Genomic DNA, 25,135 nt, shown 5'->3' with positions numbered 1-25,135 from the left:
ACATTCTAATTTTTAAAGAAAATGAAAAATGAAAGATGAAGTCATAATCCTTTAAGGATACCTTAAATTTAACTGGGCATGAATGGTTCCTTTACCTTTCCTGCCCATGTTCGTCCAGCTAGGCCTTGCAGTAATGCGGTCAGTATCATTCCCAGATACGGAGGTACCAGGGAGCTGGTTTGTTTTGCAATTGATGCCATGGCAATTGCACCCTGGGCTTTCATTTTCCAGGACTGAGACTGTAAAGCCTTCTGGGTGATAGTAATCAACTCCTGCAGGTATAACCGAATGCCACCAAAGGAACCTAAAGCAAAATTAAAAGCAACTCTTAAGTGACCAAAAAAAAAAAAAAAAAAAAAAAATATATATATATATATATATATATATATATATATATATATATATATAAACTAACTGATTTTTCTTTTCTAAGTCTGGAATAAAAATCAGTGACCATCAGTCTACAGCAGTGATTCTCAACGGTTATACCACATTACTCTCTGAAAGGGAGAGAAAGTGGGTGGTGGTGTGAGAAATCTTTACAACAGCAGGACGTTATGAACTGGATATGTCCGCAGGAGGGCTCTCGTCCATGAACGCGTGTCAAGGTGAAGAGCAGAGTGGAGAAGCACTACTCTAAAATAATACTCAAGGCAACACAAAAATCACTGCTCATTCTCAACTGAAATAAGCAAAGCTCTGCTTCGCTTGGGCAGTTTCTATTCTCTCATATGGGCAGCAATGAGGGAGGAAAGAAAAGAGCTCTGAGCGCCAACCTGAGAACTTGGAAATTTGAATGGGCTGAGAACCCAATGGGACACACATTGTTAAGGTCCCGGGAAAGTAACTACAGAAGTCTATGAATAAAAAAATATGAGTTAAAAATTTCAACTGTGGTTCTTAAGAAACAGGTTTAATTCACAGGCACTGTTTACTAACCAGGTACATTTTCCTGCCATACTTCAGTCCATAAATTACATTCTTCTTTTTCTGCTTTCTCCTCATCAGCAATTTCATGCATGCCTAGGAATGCCAAAGGCAGAACTTCTTTGGCATGGTTCTTCAGTACATCAGGGCTGTACCGTCCAATAGCATGAATAGTCAGAGCACAAGAGGTCTTGTAGATGGGTTCTAAAGAGAAGCAGAAAAAAACAATCTTTATGACACTTACTGTGTTTAAGGGTAACTGATCAAAACAGACCATTGCTCGGCTTGTACCACAGCAAAACAAACCAGTAAAATCAATCAGAAATGTTCCTAGCAAACCACATAAAATCAGAAAGGGTAAGACCTGATTTGTATTGTTTCATTAGGTTGTTTACATCTAACTTAACAATAATTTAAGTAGGAAAAAAAAAGGTACCTTCTTTCTCCATATACCAGCCATTGAGTTTCTGCAGGAGTTTCTCTGTGCTGCTATCCCGTGACGTCTGGAAGAGAAACAATCCTGGTCAGTTCTTCATAATTATCAAAGTATACTTACTTAACTGAGTAAGAAATTCAACTCACCCGAACTAAATGGCCCATGGCAAATGCACAGGATTTCTGAATTACACTGTTCCGATCTGTCAGGCCACTAAGCAAAGCACTCATGAGTTTACCTAGTGGAAACAAAGAAGAAAAATCTGATACTTGGCTGACCAAATGCTCTGCTATGTTCGTAGGACCAAAACAAACTTAACCCTATAATTAATATCTGACTTATTCCGTAGTAGTCTAGAACCCTTGCATGTTACATTTGTATATCCATTTGCTTCTCTTTGCCTGGTATAAAATTAAAAATTAATCTGTTATTAATTAATTAATCTAGACTATTATAGGGACAGTTGTAAAAACAACAGTTAGGTACATAAAGTTCATCAGCCCCATCTAGGAGCCAATTCAAGAAAAGAAAAATGCTGATGTAAAATTAAATATAAATGGTAATAAACCATTTATACAGTACAGAATAGCAGATACTCTCACCTCCTTATACCACCAAGAAATAAACACTTATAAAACAGTAAAAACTTGCTAAACTTGATCATCCTGTACCTCTTGCAAACAGAGATAAAGGTAGAAGTGGGAGAGTTTGAGGGAAGAAAAAGTACACGGTATCACAAGCATGTCTGAATGATCACTGTTTTTCCTTTTAAAACCTTGTCACACAAGACATGGCCATACAAAAACATCACCCCAGTGGTTTTGACAAACTCACCTGAGTAAGGTGTTAGGTCCTGGGGACACTGAGTGGTTAATGACACAATGACACTGGCACAGCCTCCCTACAGGGTTACAAAGGCAAAGGTCTAAATTTGATCGTCACAATGTTCTATGAAACCCTTTGTTTTAGGAGTCAAAGATTTAAAGAAATACACAAAGCCTTACAGCCCCTCCAAGATTCTATCTAGAAAGAGTAAAACTCTTATTTTAAATTATTAACACAAAGATTTCCTTCAAGACTTCCTGCAGAGGTCTTGCTGCAAGTGTACACTGCTCTCATACACTGCAAGTGAGAAGGAGATTCGTACAATCTTTTGGGAGGGCAACATGTCATCTTGTCCATGCTTGTTCTAACATTTCCAGTTCTAGGAATTTAACCAAAGGAAGCAGCTTCAGATGTGTCCAAAACCATTCATCACAGTGCTTTGTTTAGTATCAAAAAAGCTGAAAACAAATCAGGTATTCCTTGATGGGTTAAAATAAATGATGTTTCAGCCACACAAGAGAGTATATGGCCATTAGAGAGGACATCGTAGAAGACACATGCACAGAAAGAGACCAGAAGGAAACATTTTGAAATATCAACAGCAATTACCTATGGGTGGTAAACTTACGGACAACTTTTAACTTTCTCCTGATCTATAAATGCTAAAATTTTAAAATAGAAGTAAATGTTAATTTTGTCAGGAGAAATAAACGTGAGTTGTTTGTTTTCAAAGTGTAGGGCGTGGGATCTGATCCTTGAAAAATCTTGGAAAGGAAGACATTTTTCCATCTAAATACCTGCTGATTCCTCTGTGACAAATGCTAATCACCACCTTAAGCAACCATGACTTGATAACTGGATAAGCATTTCCACTAATAACTGATTATGAACGAGGACCCAGAGGGCATGTACCTGGCAACCAGGGGACAGAAATGATTCCACTAAAAAAGTATGACAATGTTTACTGAATATAAGTCACATGTTCTATATTCTGAATGAGTTACATGTTTTAAGTTATTAGTGCAGTCATAGAAACAAAATAGTTAACATAAAATAAAGTCAGGTTTTAAGAAAAAAAATGAATTTCACACATGACGGCTGTTCTATTTTTGTGGCCCAAACTAATGAAGATGCAAATTCCTCTTGTGAAAAATACACTTGCTTACCTTAGTTCCAAGACCTACACCACTTCTGATCAGTTCACATAACCTAGGAACTAGCTCACCGAGCACCGACACATCAAGATATTGCAGGCACTTTTGGAAGAGAATAAATATAAAGTTAACCTTAGCAAATAATTAAGTCAGTACCACATCTTGAATTAAAAACTGCCCATGTCAACTATGTACCCAACTGGTTTTGACATGAAGTGCAAAAACCACTGGTTTGATTTTGCTCCAATTTCAATGTTAAAATCATTATACTACAAACAAGAAAACCATTCATCAGTGGATCAACATTAAAAACAAAACAAAAATAATAAAAAACATTGATTTATAAAGGAGAAAATAAATAATGAGCACCCAAGAAGAGAGGGTCTCTCTGGGCCTACTTCTTCTTTAACAATCCATGTTTAGTGTAAAAGACCTAGATTAAAACTGACCTTCTTCCGTGGGCCTGCCCTATCAAGCCATCTTATTAAAGTTGACTTCTTAGCTGAATTTGCTATACTATGTTTTTGAAAATGTAATGACATATATTCTATTACTGATGAGCATATCTATAAGGTGTTTGCTAACTATTCCTATTTCTTTAAACTTTCTTTTTCCCTCATAATCCAACAAAGACATCCTTAGACCAAATTTTGGTAATAGTTCCCCAGTAAGCACTAAAAAAATTCCTTCTTCTCTTGTCTAGTCCTGTGATCTGCCCATCAGAACAATTTCCAGTAGCTCACAAGCTCTCAATTAACCACTCCAGAGAATGCACAGCAGAGTTGGCTTTTGTGACCTTAGAGACTCTTAACCCACGATTCCAGAAACATTGGAATTTCGAAACTTGGTGCCAAGCAGCTCTTTTCTGCAAATGCCCTTCCTTTAACTGAACAACCTACCAACATTGCTCAGTTCTCTCTCCCTACCTTTTATGCTGCCTACTTCACTAACACCTCCAGCTTACACCTTCCTAGGTCCTCCCAGAGACAATGCTCAGGCAGAGACAAGTATCCGAACTTTCTAAATAGACAGCCCAAAAGATATACAGATATAGATTTATAGGCAGACCTTTTAATATATTGTTCTCCTGTGTAACACAAATCTGGACTAATGCAATCTAGTATTGTGGCAAGTATTCCATTTAGTAATACAGGAAAAGAAAAAAGAACTATACTAAGAAAAAATTAGAGTCACAACAGCTGCCTTGACTCATCCCTTAAACCTCTACTTCATTTAATGTAACCTGAAGACTTTGAACAATTACACTCCAAGGTAAGCAAACGTAAATGTTCTCATTACGTGAGGCACTTACCATGTTGATTGTTTCCATCATGGGAGAGGATTTGGCAGCACTGAGTCGGGCACTATCCATCGCAGCCTGAGAACACAAATGCAAGCACATTCAATCAATTAAGAAGAACCTCCAGGGAATTCCCTGGCAGCCCAGTGCTTAGGACTCTGCGGTTTTCACTGCTGAGGGCGTGGGTTCGATCCCTGGTCAGGGAACTAGGATCCCACAAGCTGCACACGGCACAGCCAAAATAAAAGAAGAACCTCCACACACTCAAACTGGGCTTTACTGACAAATTAAGGAATATTTAAAAAAATAATATATAGATACAACAAATTCAAACACAAGTCTAAATAATTTCTTTTGTCCTACACTCAACCATATATATGTAGAGGCAGCATCTCACCGTAAGTGACAAATGCAGACAACAGTTAGAAATTAACTGCAGTTAGAAAAGAACATAGTATGGCTCTGAGCAAGTTATCCAGCCTTCTTGAGCCTCAGGTTCTCCCTCCATTAAATAAAGAAACAGACTAAATAATTTTCTATCTAATACACGATTTTTAATTTTATACATGTATTGTTTTAACTTTATAAAGGACCCTCCTATCTATTGATACAATAGCATTTTAATCAAACAACTATGGTACAGGAGAGGTTGACACTACCCAGACATAATAAGTAAGAAAAATTAGGCATACAAAAGTCACTTGCCTAGGGCTGCAAAGTTTGGAGTAGAATTTACGTTTTCCTAATTCTCAACACCTAGTAGGTGAGAACCTAGGAAAGGCAAGATTACTGCTGAAAGAGGAAAGAATGATGACTGGAGAAGAAACAGCAATATCAGAGGCAAAGGGAAAACAGAGTAAGTGATTAGAACAGAATAGTTTAGGTAAGTTAAAAACCAAATAGTGAACTGAGAGAAAACTTTTACAATCATGTAACAGGAGTTTGACAGTTCTAATAAAGACAAATGTAAAAACATAAACAAGTGAAAAACAGACATAGAGTAGAAACATACAACTCACAGAAGAAATATTTATAAGTGGCTGACACAATACGAAAAGACAATGGACAACACTAATAATAGGAAACTAAATTAGAATAATGAGATTCTTGCTTATCAGACTGATATTATTCAATGTTGGCAAAGATGTGGAGAAAACAGAACATTCATAACTTTTGATGCCACAAAATCTCACACAAAACTTCAAAATCATCTCACTGTAGAATACTATGCATGCACTAAAAAGAATGAAATAGATATATATATATATACACATGGTATTTTGTTAAAAACAAAAATCAAGTTGCAGAACAATATTCGCAGTCTGATTCTATTTTAAAATTAGTATGTTTGTTTGATTTTGCAGCCTATGACTACAAAAGAATTTGAAAAAAGACCCAGGAAACTGCTGACAGTGAGTACTCCTCAGGAAATGATACTGTGCTGCCACAGCAGAGGGGACTCCTAGGGGATTACTTTCTACTCTTCTGTGTTGTTTTAACTTTTCACAATAAATATGTTTCATCTGTAATTAAAAAAACAAAACAAAACTCTGATCAGAGACTAGGGAACTACAGTATACCTAAAAAGCAGAATAATTAATTTGGACTATGCAAAAGTCTAGCTACAAATCCTCTTGATTTGCAGAGCAGGAATGGTCCATAGAAGGACTCTGAGGGTGTAGACCCAACCCCTAGAAAATAAACAAACATGTACAAAAAACTGTGCTAAATAAATGTATTGATGTATTTTTTTGGACGGAAGTGTCATTTTTCATTCACTTCACATAACAGTGTATGAGCCCTCTCCGCCCCCCCTAAGAAAACACGGCATGTGGTTATAGAAGCTGAGGTATTTCAAGAGTGGTGAAAGTATCATCTGAGCCATGGAGTTTGTCTAAAGACAAGGACCCTGGAAGGCCTGGTGAGTATCTTAACAGGGCTCTCCCTTCATGATAATTACCAATATGGCTGTGTTGTCAACTCACCTTTTCTTGGTCTGTAGCCCGGAGACTCAAATAATTGAGAACTTGAGGCTCCAATACACTTAAGGATTCTAGCAGAGCTGGGATGAGTTTTGGTGCATGTGGTTTCAACATGGCTCCTGCACTTTTGCTGATCTTCACGAGGGTGTTAATGCTACAGACACACAAAACACAACTCCTGAGTCCTTTTAACAAAAGCAAGAAGCCCTACAGGTCTAATCACGAGGAGCTCCTGCACTTTACTGCATTAAGGAACATACCCCCTTGGGTACGGAGCCTGGTCTTAGCTCTGTGTTGTTTTTTTTTTTGGTTTTTGTTTTTACTTTTTATTATAGAAATTTTCACACATATATGAAAGTAAAGAGAATCATAAATGCAATTCTGTATGTTCTCCACCCAGTTCAACAATCAGCAACCTTTGGCCAATTTTGTCTCACTTAGGCATCGACCATACATACACACCATACATATACTTTTCCCCCTGCCACTGTAGTATTTTGAAGCGTATTCCCTAACTAAACTTCTGCATGTATCATGAAGAGACCCGGACTTTTTATCATAATCAAAATACCATTTCACACCTAAAAAATATTAAGAATTTTTTTCATATCATCTAATATCCAAACTTCCTGATTGTTTCACAAGTGTCCGTAAGAGTTGGTTTGCTGAAATCGAATCCAGAGTCCATCTACACATTGCAATTTACTGCATTTCTTGAATCTTTTTCAACAGTGCTCTCTCCATCCTCTTTTTTTTAAGCTATTGATTTGTATTCTGATGGTGTCACTTAACAGGTTCCTCTGTAGCTTATACAGATCTGCAGGCTAAATCAAGTTCAGTTCAATTTTTTTAAAAACAAGAATCTTTCACAGGTGGTCTGCACATGTCCTTTCTCATCACATCAGGATGCTTGTCTTTTTTTGTGCTGTTAAAGAGTGAACAGCAGGTTCAAGTTTGGTCGGCATGAACCAACCATCCATTATAATGCTCCCCCCATCAGCCTTTACCAGCGGACTCAGGAGCCACTTATGATCATTACCTGGATTATCTTACTGAGGATAGCAAAATGGTGATATCCTAATTTTATCATTCCTTTGCATTTGTTAGCTGAATCCTTCTAAGAAGAGCTTTCCCATACCAACTATTTAGTTACCATGAAATAGTGTTGGTACAATTAATTTGATCTAATTTCAAGAGTGAAATAAAAAATAGAACAGATGAAGTTCCCAGATAGCACTCTAGTTAAAAAAAAAAAAAAAGAATCCTTCACTGCTGATTTTAACTTAAAAGAGCCATATATATCTAAATGTGTACTTCTTGAATACTTCACAGGCGGTAAACAGTTTATTTTAAACATAATAATCTGTGAAACATTACTAAGTGGTATAACCAACAAGCAAGCTCCCAAGGACCTGAGGCGTAGCAGAATAGGAAGATGTGCCTGCTGGGGGCAGAGGCCAATAACAAGAAAATAACACACTTTACTCAAGGCTGAGGCAGAGTGGCAGAAGGCTGGACAAAAGCAAGGCTCCCATGAGAACGTCTCTGCAAAAATGTTCTGACTCACCACTTCTCACATTTGCTATTGGGTCACCCCACTGGATTCTCCTCAACTCATTTTTCCATTCTTTCAAGAATCTAACATTCAAAGGAACCCAATTTCTACTGGGTGGCTAAGAACTAAGTAAATCCAATACATTCAATTTCATCAGCTAATTCAAACCTGAGGGCTCGAACTTCTGTCACAGGACTCATCACTCCTTTGTCCAGAAGGCAGGGCAGAAGGACAGCAATGGTTCTCTGGCCAGCTGCTCCTTTGGCAGGGTCACACATTTTCACACAAACCTCACATACAAAGAGCATGGAAATTAGTGAAACTGATCTCTCACCCAATAACGTGTTCATCTGACAAAATACTTCCTACTTCCTATATCCATAGAAAAGGATAAGTGACTCTACTTTCTACGATATCACAGAAAGAAAAAGAAGATCTCATGATCTGGGATTGAGTCTTATGTCTGCCAATAATTGAACAGAAAATTTGGTAATGCATTTTACTTTCTAAGCTTTGGTCTTCTAATTTGTGAAACAGGAAACAGCTGAAGATGAAATGAGACAATGTTTAGAAAGCACTCTGAGGAAGGCTTAAGGTATTATTATCATGATCATCATCAATAACTTCGGGTGGCAGCATAACACAGAGGTCAAGAACACAAATGTGGAATAAGAAACACTTGGATTTAAAACCTTCTAATATATTAGAAGGCCCTGATATACCACAAAATCAAGTTCAAGTGGGAAACCAGTTTCAAAAAGGCTGCCAACCTCATAAGTATGAAAGGCAGATTAACATATAAACATAGCAATAATAAAGAGAATAGACGTTGCTTGATCTAAATGTAATGTGTACTTCAGGGTCAAGAGAAAGTCCTATCTTATATAAAGGCCCAGAAGAGCTCTCCATTTAAAGAGCCCAGAGACACACTTTGTTAAAAATACTAGTATTCTAATGTAATAGCAACCAGTTTCCCATTCATTGTTAAGAAGTGGGCTGTAACATGAAGCCAGTTACACTGCAACTAAATGTCACTTTATATGACAAAAAAATAAGTCATAATTTTCACTGTCACATAGAATCCTGCCCCACTTCACCCCCCAGTATAAGACAAGAGTTTTCACCTTGCTCAGCGTTTTCAGAGCTAGTTCTGCTGCTTTTCGTACAGATTCCTAAAAATGAGAAAAATATGACATTATACAATGTCAGAGTTTCCTTCTCATCTACCCCAAAATGTGTATTTAAACTGCCTCCAAATCTACACAAATTGGTGAAAAATCATACTTTCATTACCAGGTAAAAAATGGTGTTTCACTAGGCTCTTTGCCCGTCAAGGAACATACTACCATGCCATACTACTATTTTTTAAATTAGATATAACCTATTTTGACCTTACAAAAATATGGATATTAAGTATAACAGTTTAGAAACTAAATGTATTATAAAAGCAAATGTATAGAGATCTATGTGAAGATTCTGAAAGACTTAAAAAAAATCTCTGATGAATAAAGCAAAAAACTGAAGTGCCTAATTTTAATGGTAAGATGGAAAAATCTAAAATTTAGACTGCCGAGGCAAAAGAGAAACTGGTCACGTTATTTGGGAATGACTGATCCAACTTACGAAGCTGATCTAAGTAGAGTTATTTTGGATTATTTCTAAACTGTTATTTGTTCCTCATCAACAGCATCACAAGATCTCTACTAAAAGAAAATCAGGCAGTAGTTACCCTTTTTTTTTTTTTAATTTAATTAAATTTAGATCTAAAGATACCTAAACTTGCCACTTCACAGACACATCAAAACTGAAACTTTGGAGGAAAATTCTGGTCTTTTAAAAAAATTGTCTGGATATTGAATTTTGAAATATGTAAATACATATTTTAACAATTCCAATTTATGCTATTCTATAAATAAATGCAGATTTATGTATATAGTACCTTTATATCATCTTGTACTCTAAATAGAGTTTCCCAAATTTCTGGAAGTTTATCAATGATGTCATCTAGGGGTCTTCCTCTCAATAAATCATTCAGAGCTAAACAGCTGAAAATAAACAATTTGCTTTCAAATATATGATCTAGAAAGCTCAATCTTTTACTATGAAACATTCATATCAAACAAGAATATGGATTCTGCCTATATTTCTAGTCTTAACCCCCCTGACCCCACGACGGCAATAACTACTCTCTTCTTGGTGCCTCAAATATAACACAGGCATATGGCATGTACACTCATCAAATGTCTATTTCCCACAACTATAATACAATCTCTTTAAGATGATACATCATTTTTTACTTACCAATATACCTCCAGGGCCTAGCACACTGCCAAGCACATAGCAGGCACTGAATAAACATAAATTATATATGTATAAATAAATGCTACCCTACAAAGTCATGAGAGTATATAAATGTATCTTGATGTCTAATTTAACAGTGATCTACTTCTGTTATTTCATACTTACAAAAACTAATACAACTTAGGAAAACCACTGACTAGAGCTTAAATATCATTAACTGTCTAACCCAACCAGAAATATGCTTTTTAGTGGTTTTAACTTATTCCTTTTGCACAAAGTATAAAACCTGGAAATTTGAAGGGAAAAAAAATTCAGTTTTATTTGACTAGTCTTATATTTCCAAAAATGGTACCTGGATTCTCGAACTCGCCACATACTGCTGGTTAGATTCTTAACCAAATCTTGAAGAATTTCCTTCAAATACTTATCCACCTAATGAAAGCAAAAGGATAAAACTGAGAATGCAAAACCCATCAATAATCAAATGATTCATCTCTACCACACTGTGTTTCTGTACGTAACAGCCTAAGTGTCTCCCTAGGCCTCTCAGTCCACAACTCTCTCCCCACTTTAGTTGCTGAAAGCTGCCCAGCTGATCATCCTGAAATGCAAACATGATCCTCTTATTTTCCTCAGTGTGTGAGAATAAAGTCCAATCAGCCAGGCGTGGATACGAAGCCCTCCTGGGACCATCTCGCGCCCAAGTTCTTATATGTCCTGTCTCACCTCCACTCCCTAGCACACACTACCTCTACCTCTTCCATCTCCTGCTGTCCAAGATTCAAATCAGGCATCACCTTCGCAGACAGGACTGGCCTACTCTGCCCTATGTTCCCACGGCACCTTCTTAAGCGCATTGTATCAGACAGCACAGTAACTGTCCTGCCCCTTCACACTGAGACCTCGAGGGCAGGGACAGTGTCTCACTTGTCTTTGCCTCCCTGGCACCCTGCACCACGTCTGGCACATAAAGAAGCATTTGATTGTTCAGAATGAAGACGAATTTAATCTTTTAAGCCTCTTTAGTTTTGATATACACTTATCCATTTGGTAATAACTACACACCGATAGTAGATTCACTTTTTATGCTAATCCAAAGAACTTCAAAACGTATGGCTTTTCCACTTTTACTCTTGTAGGTAGGAGAGGTTTTGTTATCCTCACTTACATTTAAGAAAACCAAGACAGGGAGGAAATAACTCACCTAAGATTTAAGAAACTGATGTCTTTCTATGTCCATGTCTCTAGACAGTCTCCATAGTGATCTCATCCACATCTGTGGCTTCACCTTCCACTCACACAGAGATGACACTCACATCTTGAGAGCCTAAGCCTGGGCCCTGAACTCGACCTATTAGGTCTCAGCTGACCCAGTGGTACCAAGTACTCTCCTAGAGCAAACAGAACTCACCGAACCCTCAAGGTGGAACCCTCCAGTGCCTACCAGCATCAGACTGGAGACAGAGGAAAGGACTGCATCATGCTCAGGCATGGAAAGACACAGTTAAGGGTCATGGGGTTTATTTAAAGTGAACTAGGAAGCCACCAAAGGATTTTAACCCAAAATGCAATCCAATTTGCATTTTTAAAAATCACTTTTACTATTGGTAATTAAATGAAAGAAGGCAAACAGAAGAGAAAGATGACAACCTGTTCATCAGGGAAGAATTAGGAAAAAAGAGAATAGATTCAAGAAGTACTTTGGAGGGAATTCCCTGGAGATCCAGTGGTTAAGATGCAGCGCTTTCACTGCTGTGGGCCCGGGTTTGATCCCTGGGCAGGGAACTGAGATCCCGCAAGCCACACAGTGGAAGGAAGGGAGGAAGGGAGGAAGAAAGAAAGAACGAGAAAAAGAGAGAGAGAGAAGGAAAGAGAGAAACAGAGAGAGAAAGAGAGAGAGAAAGAAAGGAAGGAGGGAAGAAGGGAAGGAAGGGAGGGAGGGAGGGAAGGAGGGAAGGAGGGAGGGAGGGAGGGAGGGAAGGAGGGAGGGAGAAATATTTTGGAAGTACAATCAACAGAATTTGCTACTGGATTCAACTGAGGGTGAGGGTGAGACAGACAATAATCAAGGATGATGCCCAGTTTCCCAGCTGGGGTAAATGAATGAACGCCGAGGAGAAGAGAGGGGGAAGTTTGTTTTTTTAAGTCCTGTTCTGGACATATTAAGTCTAAGGTATCTCGAAACAACATCCAAGTGACAACGTCAAGCAGGCAGTGAGATAGACAAGTCAGGAGCACAAGTCGTGCCTGGGCCAGAAGTAAAGATTGGGAACCATCACAATCAAGATGACACATAAGCCCTGGAACTGACGAGCTCATCTAAAAACAGAAAGTGGAGAGAGTAAACGGTGCTCAGAGGCAAGCCCGGAGAAATCCTCGTATCTAACAGTGAAGGAGAACATGAGAAGCAGCCAGATGAGAAAAAACCAAATATGGTAATTGCCTGATTCCTTATCTACCTCCCCAACTATGTGAACTCCTTGAAGGCAAGAACCACGACCTGTTCTCCACTACATCAGTGGTTAACTATCGACATACAGTTTTCCATTTGTGTGGATACACTGCCACTTCCTTAACCATCCACCCAATGGACATTTAGATTGTTTCCATTTTTGAGATTTCAATAAATGTTGCCATGAGCATCTCTGATACCTTGAAAGAAGGAAGAAAGCAAGGGATGAAAGAAAGTCTGCTTGTTTAAACAAATTTAAGTACACAAAGTAGAAAGGAAGATGAGCATGGGTTTACATGCCATGTGTAATCTGGGACAAGGGTTCACAGATACTTGCCATTGACTTGTCAGTGACCAGCGCATTCCAAATACTTGTCATGGCCTGTCGAATGCCAAGGTTGGGATCAAACTGATAACGATAAAGACGAGGAACTAGTTGAGGCAGGAAAGGAGCTAGCTGCTCTCCAGCTCTGGTAGCAATTACATTAAAACCAAAAGCAGCACCCTAAAAAAATAATAACAAAGTGGCTCAGATATAATATCCACATATTAAATATCACAAAATTCTTCCTCCTATCCTTGTCCCTGAATAGAGCCTGATTTACTGGGTGTCCAGCTTTACCAATCAATAATAGCAGCTATATGGTGGTCTAGATCTCTCTAATCACAGACTTTTACAAAACACATTGCATTAACAGTTGTCACTGTCTGCCAATGCAGGAGGTTTGATTTGGAGGGAAGAAAAAAATAAAATGTCCAGCAATAGCCACTTACCTTCCTAGAGTTCCACATTGCGTGATGGTTGGCTAGATTCATAAATTTATACACCAGATCCGGCTGACTAAGATCACTTGCCAGAGAACAAAGCTCCTTGTAAGTAGAGAGGCCCTGGCTTGAAAACAAAAATGAAAAAGTATGCTGTAATGTATTTCTCCACCTCCAGACTATTAAAAATTACATTACCAATATTACTAGGACATTTTAAAATTATGTTTTTGCTAAATTTCCAATATTGAGTTATCTCATTACCACAGAGGCAGAGAACCAGGGTGATGAGAATATAAAAAGTCGCCTAATTCAGTTCTCAGCAATGGCTGGTAAATGACCTAAGGCACCTGTGATGCCCATGGGGGTGGAGCCCTCATCACCTCAGGAGACAGCAGTAATTCTTCAGTACACTGTGCACCAATCTCTCTCAGGATCCTAAGAGAGCCGTCTGAAGACAACTTCTGTCCTCCCTACGCCTTTTCTAAGCTACAGCGTCCCAATCCTGATAACCTCTTCAAGTCCTGTTAACGTCCCTCTGTATTTGCTCAACTACCTGATCTTTTTCATTATTTTGTGAAAAGTGTGCACTTTTTTTAAAACTCAGAGGGAGTCTAGAGGGAGGATAAGCGGAATGAAACAACTTCAGTGTGAAAACACGGAGCTACGGGAGAGACAGCCTGAGGCAGGGCTCTGGGGACTCCCCAGCAAGGCCCAGCAAGCTGCAGCTGGACCTGAGGGTTTTCAGAGGAAAAGCAACAGCATAACCATGATGGAATAATGATAAGACAAAAGAGGTAAGGCTCTACGAATTAATTTGAAATGCCAAGTTGGCGGACTCCAAAGCACCAAGTAGAGACGCCCCCCCAAAAAAACTAGGTGCAGTGGGTGCTGATTCCTCCCTGAGGACCCACTGGCTGGGAGCTGACAGAACTGCCCTCAGTCCAAGGTCAGGTCCTCCCCGAGAGCAGCCCGCCACCAATGGCTAGTCACTGAGGCGGTGAAAAGACCTGAGGAGGGGACATAGAGCAGGACCTCCCTGCAGGCCCTCCCAGCCCAGTCCCAGAGCTCCTTGACGGGTCACGATCTCGTAAGCGGGGGCAGCAGTTCAGCTCCTCCTCGGCCACCGGACCTGTCCTGCCTCCTCACTCCCCCAGGGTGACGACCCCAGGCACCCTTCAATAAACTTCCAGCATACACACCTCCATCTCAGTCTGTTCCCACAGGAAACCCGATCTAAAACACTAGGTTTTTTCACTGACATTTTCTTCTTCCACTAACACACAACACCTCCCACGAGGGTGGAAATCAACCTGGTGAGCACCCTTTCCAACGGAGAGAAGATGTCTACAGTGACTGATCAATGGATCTGGCACACTTACCCATCAGGGGTTTTGCCAAGGCCTCCCCCTTGAAACACCACTGTCTCTCCAGAAACTTCATGCTTAGCTCTAAACGAAAACAACACCAAGAATTTAAATTAGCCTCAAAATTTTCATACCACCATTCAACTAATGCATACATTTCATCTGTAAACTTATAAAATCAAATTCCCTATCAAGTATCTACAGTGTGCAAGATGTAAAAGTCAACTAACCCTTCCCATCAGCCAGAGAATTTTGTAAAATGAAGCCTAGGAAGAACAAATAGATATAAAAGACATCCCACATAAAGTTACACTGAATTAAATGTGGTCACACATTGAGAACTATTCTTCCTACAAGGAAGGTAACATAAAACAGCAACCAATAACGAGAATGACTGCCCCCCTCTTCCTCTTCACAGATCGGACTTGCGTGACATGCTTCCTCTCCACATCTTCATTCCATTTAGCCAACAGTAATTACGGTACTTCTGTAATCCAATGCTTTACCTGTCCCAAGATCATTCAATTTTCAAAGCCTGAATTACTTGCCTGTTTCTAAACAGTAGTTTAGTTTACTTTCTAAACAGTATACACTGGATAATTAAACTGCTATCCACAGCATAACAATCGATGACTTGCAATTTAGAAAAGGCTTAATAAACAGGAAAATCACAAGCTGAACTTTCCTTCTTCCACTTCATATTCTCAGTATGCGCAAAACTTGTCCTGTGTGTTCAAATCTGAAATTTTCAAGTTCACTGTACCTTTTGCCAGTCATCAGTGTTTCTACAAGAGTAGAAACCAACTCCTGTTGATCTTGTTCATTGCCCAGTTCATACACCAACCCAAGGCCTTTTGAGGCAACATCTTGGCTAAGTTCTACACAGAAGTCAGACAAAACAATATTCTTTTAAGAAAAATTTGTCCTCTGGCCATCAAGTAAAAAAAAATTTAGACTTGTAACATTAACCCAAAATGATATCAAAGTAAAGATATGAAAACATAATCAACCTGCCTATTTTGTTAAAAACATACTAAATCATCTGAGTGGACATGACACCAGCAAGTCTCTGTAAATGAGAACTACATTCACAGAAGATCCAACTCACAAACCAAGTCAACCCTGCTGGGCCTTAGTGTGCAGTGCATGGTGACAAAGGGTCAATGGATGCACATTGCACACATGAGAGGTAATCACAGGATTTCAGGACGCCCACATGTAATTTTTTAAATGGAAAGTCAACATTAGACCACATGTTTAAAACAATTAATAAAACAAAACTACTATTTAAATGTCTAACACAAATATTTTCACTCTCTCCTGGCTTAAATCACAAAGAGAAAAGGAATTCTAAGTATCAGTAGAAGAAAGCTATTATTTGGTACAAGTACGAATGTTAAAGAAGGCCTCGGCCCCACTTTTAAATGCAAAACTGATCTAATGAATAAATGATCTAATTAATAAATAAATACATTAAGAATCAAGTTTCCTGTAGCCTTCTTTTATGTTCATTACTCCAGATTTTTCAAAATTTAAAATACAAGTTTAAAGAAGTTTGGAAATCAAATATTTACCGATTACTTACCATCATTTTCTGACAAAACAGAAACAAATGCACTCTGAATTTCTTTAAGATGAGACTGAAAGAAGAAAAAAGGCATTCAGAACACTGAAACTCTACCTCCTTGGGAGAATGAAAATCTTGCTCTCAGGGTACACAACCCCTGTGAAGTCTTACGACCAGAGGCAGTCACAAACCCTGTTGTGCTCTCATCTTCGAAGGTGGCCAAATTACCTGAAGGTTGTAGCACTTACAGGTGGTCTATCGCACACAGTCTGAGCCTCCCCATCCTCACCACTTCCTCAGACATTGTACCTTCAACTTAAGAATCATCTTCCAGCCCATATATATCAGGTACCATCCTTCATTCCTTCACGTATAGCTTATTTCAAAATACGTGTTACTGGTTAGTGGCCCTCACCCTCATACACTTCCCTTCCTACCACCTTTCTATTATAAATATTTCATAAACAGTTTCCAACAGAGCTGGATCACATTTACAGAATGGCTCACCTTCACTTCTTTATGGGTACTGAGCTTCCTCACAAGGGAAAGGAGCCAGATGCAGGCTGCTTGCCTCACATGTGGGTTGGAGCTGATGATATGTTTATTTAAAATCACATCCAACACCCAGGGGACCACATCATTAACTTTAGCTCCTAGGGAAAGGGAAAGAATAAGAAGCAATTAAAATAACTGAATAGGGCTTCCTGAAAAAGATTAAATTTTAATCAACATTTACTCAATACAACAATCCTACCACCTATTAAGATCTAAATGACTAAGGTGTTTAAATAAATTGAAGGAATTGATAATCATTCATTTCAGAACCTAGCATAAACTAAATAACCTTTCAAAGGTACTCAGATTAACTTTAGCTCCCTAGAATGAAAAATTATCACCATCATGGGGGAGGCTAGGCATGCGTAGGGGTAGAGGGTGTGGGAAACCTCTGCACCTTCCTCTTAATGTTGCTCTGAACCTAAAACTTCTCTTTTTAAAAAACTGTCTTAAGTTTTTTTAATACCCATATGATTAATGTAATTTTACTCATTTAAACAGTGACAGCAGGAAAAAAAAATATTTTTCTTCCTTTATATTTCCTTTTAGACCTTAACTGCACATGGAGTTTTTAAAATAAATATTTTTTTTTATTTATTTGTTTTTAAATTTTTAAACTTTTATTGGAGCATAGTTAATTTAAGATGTTGTATTAGTTTTGTCTTAATTTTTTTAAATTATCCCCATTCTCTCTAGTGTCAGCAATCTCTCTTTCTCTACCGTATCCTTCCCACCTCCATCTAAACACTAACAGGCAAACCAACCTCTATTAACCTCACTTTCCTCCTCCAGCTACTACGCCATTGTTCTCCTTTCCTCTGTCACTTCAGAGTTCCTCAACCTCGGCATTACTGAGGTCGGCAGGACACTCTGCTGTGGAGAGCCATCCTGTGCCCTGCAGGATGTTCACGGCACACGAAACGTGTGAAATCACAGTACCTGTAACATGTCGTCAGAAAACGCATGCCCCTTCACCCATGTGGTCACTAAAAGCCAGAGTGACTTAGTGAAGAGACACCTGCTGCACGACCTGCACTGTGTGATAAAGGATTAGGGGACACAAAACTTGGAAACCGCTAGGCCTCAACCTCTAACACTGGCTAAACACACCAATCCTCACGAATAGAGCACAAGTCTGAAGGTAATCGATAGCTAACTCCCCTGCCTGCTTGCCAAAGGACTAAAGAAACAGTTCTCGTTCATTTTGTGCTCAGTCTCCTTTAACCAACTATCTTTCTTGACTGAGCCAAGCTGATAAGACATATATAAATATTGGAAAGAGAGTTAAAATGGAATGTATACATTTTTTTCTTTTGCTCAAAGGTGATAACAAGAACAGAAGAGGGTTACTTGGTGGTAATAAACCGATTAGCTGACTATATGGTACCGGCAGGGGGCGTATATTCTTCTTCAGTCACCAGCCAGGCATCCCGGGCGGCCACGGAACTAGTTCCTATCGCAGCACTGGTGATGGCTTCGCCGATAGTGAACTGAAGTTCTATCTGCTTGGCCTGCAATGAAGGGGACAAAAGTCAGGAGTCAGAGAGAACATTGCCCAAAAACATCCATTTCCACAAAAAAGCTGCTTACTGTCTCGTTTCTCGGCATGCTTTGTTTTTTTACTCTTTTGCCTGCAATGCTCTCAGCTAACGGGATGGTTGGAAAGTGAGGCAGGGTGAGGGAACGGAGAACCCAAGAATGACTTGAGGATCTTTTCCCAAGTCTGTGTTGCACCCTTCCCCCTCAGCAGGGAACCACTAAGCAGGGATTTTTAATCTTTGGAAGAATGGAACCATTTACTTGGGGGAGAAGGGCATGGACTGTGAAGCCATACGGGTCTTGGTAGAAATTCTGTTTCTCACCAGCTACATACACTTATTTAAACTCTGAGACTCAACTTTGTCACTTGTAACATGAGCATACATAATACCATCATCCACCTCGACAGGCCCATAGGGATTAAACGAGGTTAACGTACATAAAGCATCTAGTAGACACTTGATTGGTAGTAACTGCACCCTGAACAGCGGCCTTTATCATTTACTAACACCTCCTCTCTGCACGCTTAAGTTACATGATATCTGCAAGTTCCTCTCAAATGGTTCAGAAAAAAACCCAGAGAATGACAAAGCAAACGTGGTAAAATACTATAATTTGGTAAGTCTGGATAAAGGGTATACAGGAGTTCTTTACATTATTCTGACAACCACACTGTAAATTTGGAATTGTTTCAAAAATCAAAAGTTTAAAATATTCTGAACTATACATACTCAAGTTTTTAAAATCAGATTTAGAAATTGACACATCTCACAATTATGAATCACTGACTAATATGGAATTGGGCCAGCCTCAGCTCCCTTTGGCATTTTCCTCTAATGTTTGCTGGGAACCAGAAAAGAATTAAGAATAGGAGAGTAAGAAGAGAATGAAGAACAGAGAATATGAGGGGTATGGGAATATGGGCCTTTTGGGAGAACACTGTAAAGCATACAGACAACAGTCTAGCCATTTCCAAGCTCAATCAACTAAATGCTCTAGGCTTGCTGAGGTGTTAAGTGCTGATACCGCACACTTCCTACTCTGATAAAAAGTATTTGAAGGCTTCAGTCCTACAGCTTTCCTGGTCAAAAGTTTCTCTTGGCAACTCTAAGCTGAGAAAAGGTTACCTCAACACAGAGGATCCCATATTAGGGAGTCATTTTATGTGCCTGTTTTTACAAGTTTACATGTTAATAACAACATAGTTGGTATCACAAACAAAAACAAAACTCCCTAACTCTATTTGTGAAGATGATATCCAGATTTTGCTTTAAATATTCTAGAAATAAAGAGTGGGTAAATAGGGATCATTATATTATTATTCTCTCTACTTCTGTGCATGTTTGAAATTTTCCATAATAAAAAGTTAAAAGAAACAACAACAAAAAAAGCCTTTAGAACTTTGTCCTAGATGACTGTGAAGATATTTTGCTTCTCTTGATTCCTGCTTTTTTAAAATTCTCCTCCTTCAGTCTCTCTAGCATGTTTCAAGCTTTTCATATAGCTCTGTACTTCTAAACTCTTAAAATAATGTCTTCAGTAGCAAGTTAAGAACCGAGACAAACCTTCATTCATTTAAACAAAACTGGAAGAAACCCATCTCTACCATAGATATATAAGAAGAAAAAAGATGAGAAAGGAGACATCACAAGCTTTTCCCCAAGACATTACAATGTCAGTGACATCCAGGGAGAATGAGATATGGTTATAATTTCTTGTCAAAAAATTTCACCTTAAAAATACTCCCTCAAGAATCCAGAGACCTGAATCCTAATGTCGGCTCTATCACTCAGCTGCCTTATTCCTCAACCACAGCTCTCCCCTCTCCTCCCTCTCTTCCTTCAAGGCCCAGCAGCGACTTTGCCACCAAAAAACGTGCACCAGCTCCCCCAGACAGAAGTGCTCACGCCCGCCTTCGTGAGTCCACTGCCTTACACGCAAACATCTCCTCATTCAGCTACTCTTCCAAAAATGTTTGAGGTCCTGCTACTACCAATTACGCTGCCAGGCCCCTGTTGTATAAGGGGGTGAGGATGGGGCTGCAAAACAGACTTTGCCTTCAGCCTAGTGGGCAATTAGCAACTGTGATGAATGTTGTGAAGAAAAGTACGGAGCTGCATGAAAGCACAAATAAATAAAGAATCTACTCGAGTCTGAAGGGTCAGGAAACTTTTCAAAGAGCTATAGCAACAAACTGAGAAAGAAGGAAGCATGGGTCTTTCAAAAGCTCAGAGCAAAGAAAGACTAAGAGGCTGGTGAACAAAAGTGGCTGGTGAGTAAGTGACAAGAAGCAAGGCCCAGTCAGGGGCCACATCAGACTGTGTTAGGTCACTCATCATATTGGCTAGCAGTTGTCTACTTATAGGTCTTCTCCACCACACTGAACATTTATCTAGAAGACAGAAGCGAAGTCATCAGACTCAAGGGCAACCAGAATACTGGCACCCACTCCCCACATCTAGCTGAATGGGTACATTTCCCCTTCTACCTACACTGCACCACGCTTTACTCAAAAATGATGAGAAGGGCTTCCCTGGTGGCGCAGTGGTTAAGAATCCGCCTGCCAATGCAGGGGACACGGGTTCGAGCCCTGGTCCAGGAAGATCCCACATGCCGCGGAGCAACTAAGCCCGTGTACCACAACTACTGAGCCTGTGCCCTAGAGCCCGCGACCCACAACTACTGAGCCTGCACTCTAGAGCCCACACGCCACATCTACTGAAGCCCATGGACTCTAGAGCCCGTGCTCCACAACAAGAGAAGCCACCGCAATGAGAAGCCCGTGTACCGCAACGAAGAGTAGCTCCCGCTCGCCGCAACTAGAGACAGCCTGTGCACAGCAACAAAGACCCAACACAGCCAAAAATAATAAATAAATAAATAAATTTATTTTTTCAAAAATCATGAGAAAAGAACTTCCCCACAGAGGTGATTTAGTCAATGCTATGATTACCACAGTGATGGGCCCACAGCTGGTACTCAGTAAGTACTTGGTGAATAAATGAATAAAGTTTTAATTTAAAACCTCACAGCATGCAAAGTTCCAAGTTAAGAAAAATGCCTTTTGTTTGAATGACTAACAACCAGATAGCAATATAAATACCTCCACAGAATCCATCAGACCTTGCAAGAGGAGTTTCTGGTGAGGAAAATCTCCATCCCCAACTGGAAAATATCCCAGTGTTTGGATAGCTCTTTCTTTCATCTGGAAGAACACAGAATTTTTTTTTTTTTTTTTTTTAAATGAAGTATATAACAGCTTGGTCCCAGAAAAAATGTTTCCAAAATGAGAAAGCAGGGAGGGGGAGTCTGTCTAACTAATGCATCAGCACAATTTTTTTTTTAAGTATCCAATTTTACAGAATTATGTCTAGAAGACATTGGAGGTAGAAAGACATAAAACTGAGTTCATTAAGGGTCCACAGCTGCAGAAGAAGGAAGAACAAAGTCTTTAACTAGTTCATTATCCTACAAGCTGTAACAGTTATAAATGTAGATTCTGGGCCCAGAGGACCTAAGATCAAGTCACAGCTCGACCATTTTAATAGCCTTTACAACTGTGTGACCTCAGGCAAGTTACTTCACCTCTCTGTGACACTATTTCCTCACCTCGGAAAATAGAGATGACAATTGTACCTACCTTCACTAGATCTTCTGGGGATTCAATTAATTAATGCATGTGAAGCACTCAGCATATGCTTGGCAGATTGCAAGTGCTCAACAATGGACGGTAATGACTAGTTGCTAACAGCTAATAAAAACTACTGTGATCTCAGAAAGTTTTAAATAGTAGCTAGATCAAGAATAAAATTACATATTTATTAAACTTGTAGTAAGCTGATTCTTCTGTTCATTAAATCACCTTATACTTCAATACTGAGGTGTTCTTATCCCAAAGAAAATTTTTAAAGTCTATGAAAGTTTTTATCTAAAACTAAAAAAACCATAAGTGTCCTTTTCCTCAGAGATTACTCACACTGCTTACTAATGCCCAGACTTCTTAAAACCAAACTAGGTATAGGAAGTTAAGATTTAGATTTGGTCTGAAATTACAAAAATCGTAAAACTATTTAACACTTTATTACCCCCCTTTTGCATGACAAAAGAATTACCTGATACATTTAATATTTACCCAAATCTTAACAGTTATGGGCCTAAATTGGAGTAACTGGGTCATATGGTATACACACAAAAGCGGTGCACAAATCATCCCCAACTCAAAATTAAACAGTCACCTAGACTTTCTTCTTTATCATTCTTTTTCACATTCAATCCCTCCTCCAGCTGTAATGCCATCTATCCTGACTATGATTCTGTTTTTACTCATTTATTTACCTATGAATGGAAAGAATTTCAGAAGAGAAGGATAAAAGGAAAAGACTTGCCTTATTTGTTTCTTTACTGGAGGGTATTCTATTTAGCAGGCTTTCCACAAGATGCAACTTAGTAAAGCCAGATCCCTCACTGGGGATTGGGAGTGGACCATTTCTGCCAATTTCACCCAAGGCTGTACAGGCAGCAATTGCCAGGAGGGGTGATGTACTGTCCAAAAATGAGCCTGTAAACACATTTAGACAAAAGATAATTTTATATCATTACCCCTGGAATCCAAAGCAACCAGCAATGTACTCAAGATTTTTTTAAAGACAGCAAACCAAAATCAAAGTCTATAACATATTTTCCAGTTGATAATTTGTTAGCATTTCTTTAGTAATAAAACACCAGAGTCATGTCCTTTCTTAATGTTTACATTTTTTCCCATAATGGAATCATCTCTGTTAAATAGAAACATATAGAAAAAATATAGAGAGAAAAACTAGAGTACTTGCATTGTTATTAAAAACACAGAATTTATTTAGCATCAAGATTTTGTGAAAAAGCTCGTGTATTTAGAGTGCAATGCTATAAAAAGAAATTAAAATGTTACGATAAATTTTAACCTAATTCAAAAAAATTGTAACCTACTTATGCTGACATCCAAATCCGCATAAACACATTAATTACCGATAGTTTCTGTGGCACTCTGAATGAGTTCCTCTTGTTCGGGCAGAAAATCAGCATTTGTCTCCACGTCTTGCTGCTCTGCCATTTTCATTTTCTTCTTAGCCAAATATCTTCCTACTGTGAATCCCAATGCAAGCAAGGATCCGTGCTGTATCTCCGGGCTCTGGATTTAACAACACAATACCGTATGTCTGTCTCTCTCACACGTGTGTGAATGCAATGAAATAACTGTGTGTTTACTACAGTCATCTCCCCAATAAAATATAAGGCTAAAGAATAAAGTGATCATGTGAGGCTCCACTGGATGTTAATAAATCGGCTAGGGAACAAGAGAAAACTTGAGTTTCAAACACAGAATTCTGAGAAGTTAAGCTGAGTCCTGACTCACTTGGATTTAGATTCCCTAATCCCATACCCAACTCCAACTCTGGGTGAGGTGATTCCATTGCATGCTCTTATAAGCACCCACACTTTCTTCTAGCTTATAAATAACACTTAGGTAAATATACCGTCATAACTTTCAAGCATAATTTCCCTCTACTGCCAACAAAATACAATGAACAGATCCTATTTCTAACGGCTAAAACCTCCAAATGCAAATAAAATATTTGAAAGCACATGGTTTCAACAGTGTTTCCTAACGGGACAGGTACAATGAGAGGTGGCAGTAGATAGGGAAGAAAAAAGGAACTAACATTTCTGAGCACCAAGCACTACTAAAGCTTCTCATGTATCCACTCCCTGCCGTATTCGTAGCACTTAAAACAATGCCTATGAGACACAAGGCACTCAAAATTTGTTGACTGAACTGACTGAATCCATGTATTATCTATCTCATTTAATCTTTACAGTCATAAAGGCAAGAAATTTATGAGTTCGTTTTACAAATGAGAACACAAAAACTAAAAATATATTAGATGCTTTTGTAAAACTATTTCCCACAAAAAAGGATAAAGACAAAACTGATAACATACATGATTGTCTTTTGTAGTCTTTATAAGCTGTTCTATCATTGACTTCAACTCGTTTCCTGACACTGTAGATACCACCACAGAATAAAACAATGCTGCCAGTTCACGCATCTCTTCTTTACTGCTATTCATCAGACTCTGAGCGGTGCAGAAAAAGAAATACACACATAACATATGATCATCTCCCTGCTGACAACGTCTAACATTTAAAACATTACAATGTTCCATCTATTGGTAACTATGAGAAAAGAACACAACAAGCTATTATTTTAAAACAAAATAAAAGCAGAGGTATAGACCAAAATCTTATGTGCATTTTCATCAAAGATACAAAGTATAAAACAGGTGGAATTAATACACAGCTGATCTGAAACAGAGGTCAGCATGTGTTTTCTGTAAAGAGCCAAATCTGTCGCAATGATTCCGCTCTGCTAT

The 25,135-nt window shown here is 38.8% G+C and overlaps 1 protein-coding gene across 5 annotated transcripts in view; it reads right to left on the bottom strand.

Moving 5' to 3' along the window:
- Positions 1 to 25,135, bottom strand: part of ECPAS (Ecm29 proteasome adaptor and scaffold) — a 98,515-nt gene that overhangs the window by 8,916 nt on the left and 64,464 nt on the right. For all 5 annotated transcript variants that reach the window (XM_068553826.1, XM_068553825.1, XM_068553827.1 and 2 more), the window contains 23 exons: positions 24,704 to 24,838; positions 23,730 to 23,892; positions 23,111 to 23,283; positions 21,829 to 21,930; positions 18,574 to 18,697; positions 17,139 to 17,284; positions 16,650 to 16,704; positions 15,828 to 15,942; positions 15,080 to 15,148; positions 13,707 to 13,824; positions 13,270 to 13,437; positions 10,833 to 10,912; positions 10,119 to 10,224; positions 9,304 to 9,351; positions 8,348 to 8,469; positions 6,628 to 6,778; positions 4,655 to 4,720; positions 3,355 to 3,444; positions 2,198 to 2,264; positions 1,510 to 1,601; positions 1,364 to 1,430; positions 940 to 1,131; positions 96 to 304 (listed from right to left, as the gene is read on the bottom strand). In XM_068553826.1, coding sequence (XP_068409927.1) covers positions 96 to 304; positions 940 to 1,131; positions 1,364 to 1,430; positions 1,510 to 1,601; positions 2,198 to 2,264; positions 3,355 to 3,444; positions 4,655 to 4,720; positions 6,628 to 6,778; positions 8,348 to 8,469; positions 9,304 to 9,351; positions 10,119 to 10,224; positions 10,833 to 10,912; positions 13,270 to 13,437; positions 13,707 to 13,824; positions 15,080 to 15,148; positions 15,828 to 15,942; positions 16,650 to 16,704; positions 17,139 to 17,284; positions 18,574 to 18,697; positions 21,829 to 21,930; positions 23,111 to 23,283; positions 23,730 to 23,892; positions 24,704 to 24,838 — 2,658 coding nt within the window. The remainder of the gene's footprint in view (positions 1 to 95; positions 305 to 939; positions 1,132 to 1,363; positions 1,431 to 1,509; positions 1,602 to 2,197; positions 2,265 to 3,354; positions 3,445 to 4,654; positions 4,721 to 6,627; positions 6,779 to 8,347; positions 8,470 to 9,303; positions 9,352 to 10,118; positions 10,225 to 10,832; positions 10,913 to 13,269; positions 13,438 to 13,706; positions 13,825 to 15,079; positions 15,149 to 15,827; positions 15,943 to 16,649; positions 16,705 to 17,138; positions 17,285 to 18,573; positions 18,698 to 21,828; positions 21,931 to 23,110; positions 23,284 to 23,729; positions 23,893 to 24,703; positions 24,839 to 25,135) is intronic.

This window comes from Eschrichtius robustus, chromosome 10, assembly GCF_028021215.1.
Source record: "Eschrichtius robustus isolate mEscRob2 chromosome 10, mEscRob2.pri, whole genome shotgun sequence".
Classification (NCBI taxonomy): domain Eukaryota; kingdom Metazoa; phylum Chordata; class Mammalia; order Artiodactyla; family Eschrichtiidae; genus Eschrichtius; species Eschrichtius robustus.
Note: the sequence above shows the minus strand (reverse complement) of the source record. Positions and strands in the feature narration are given on the sequence as shown.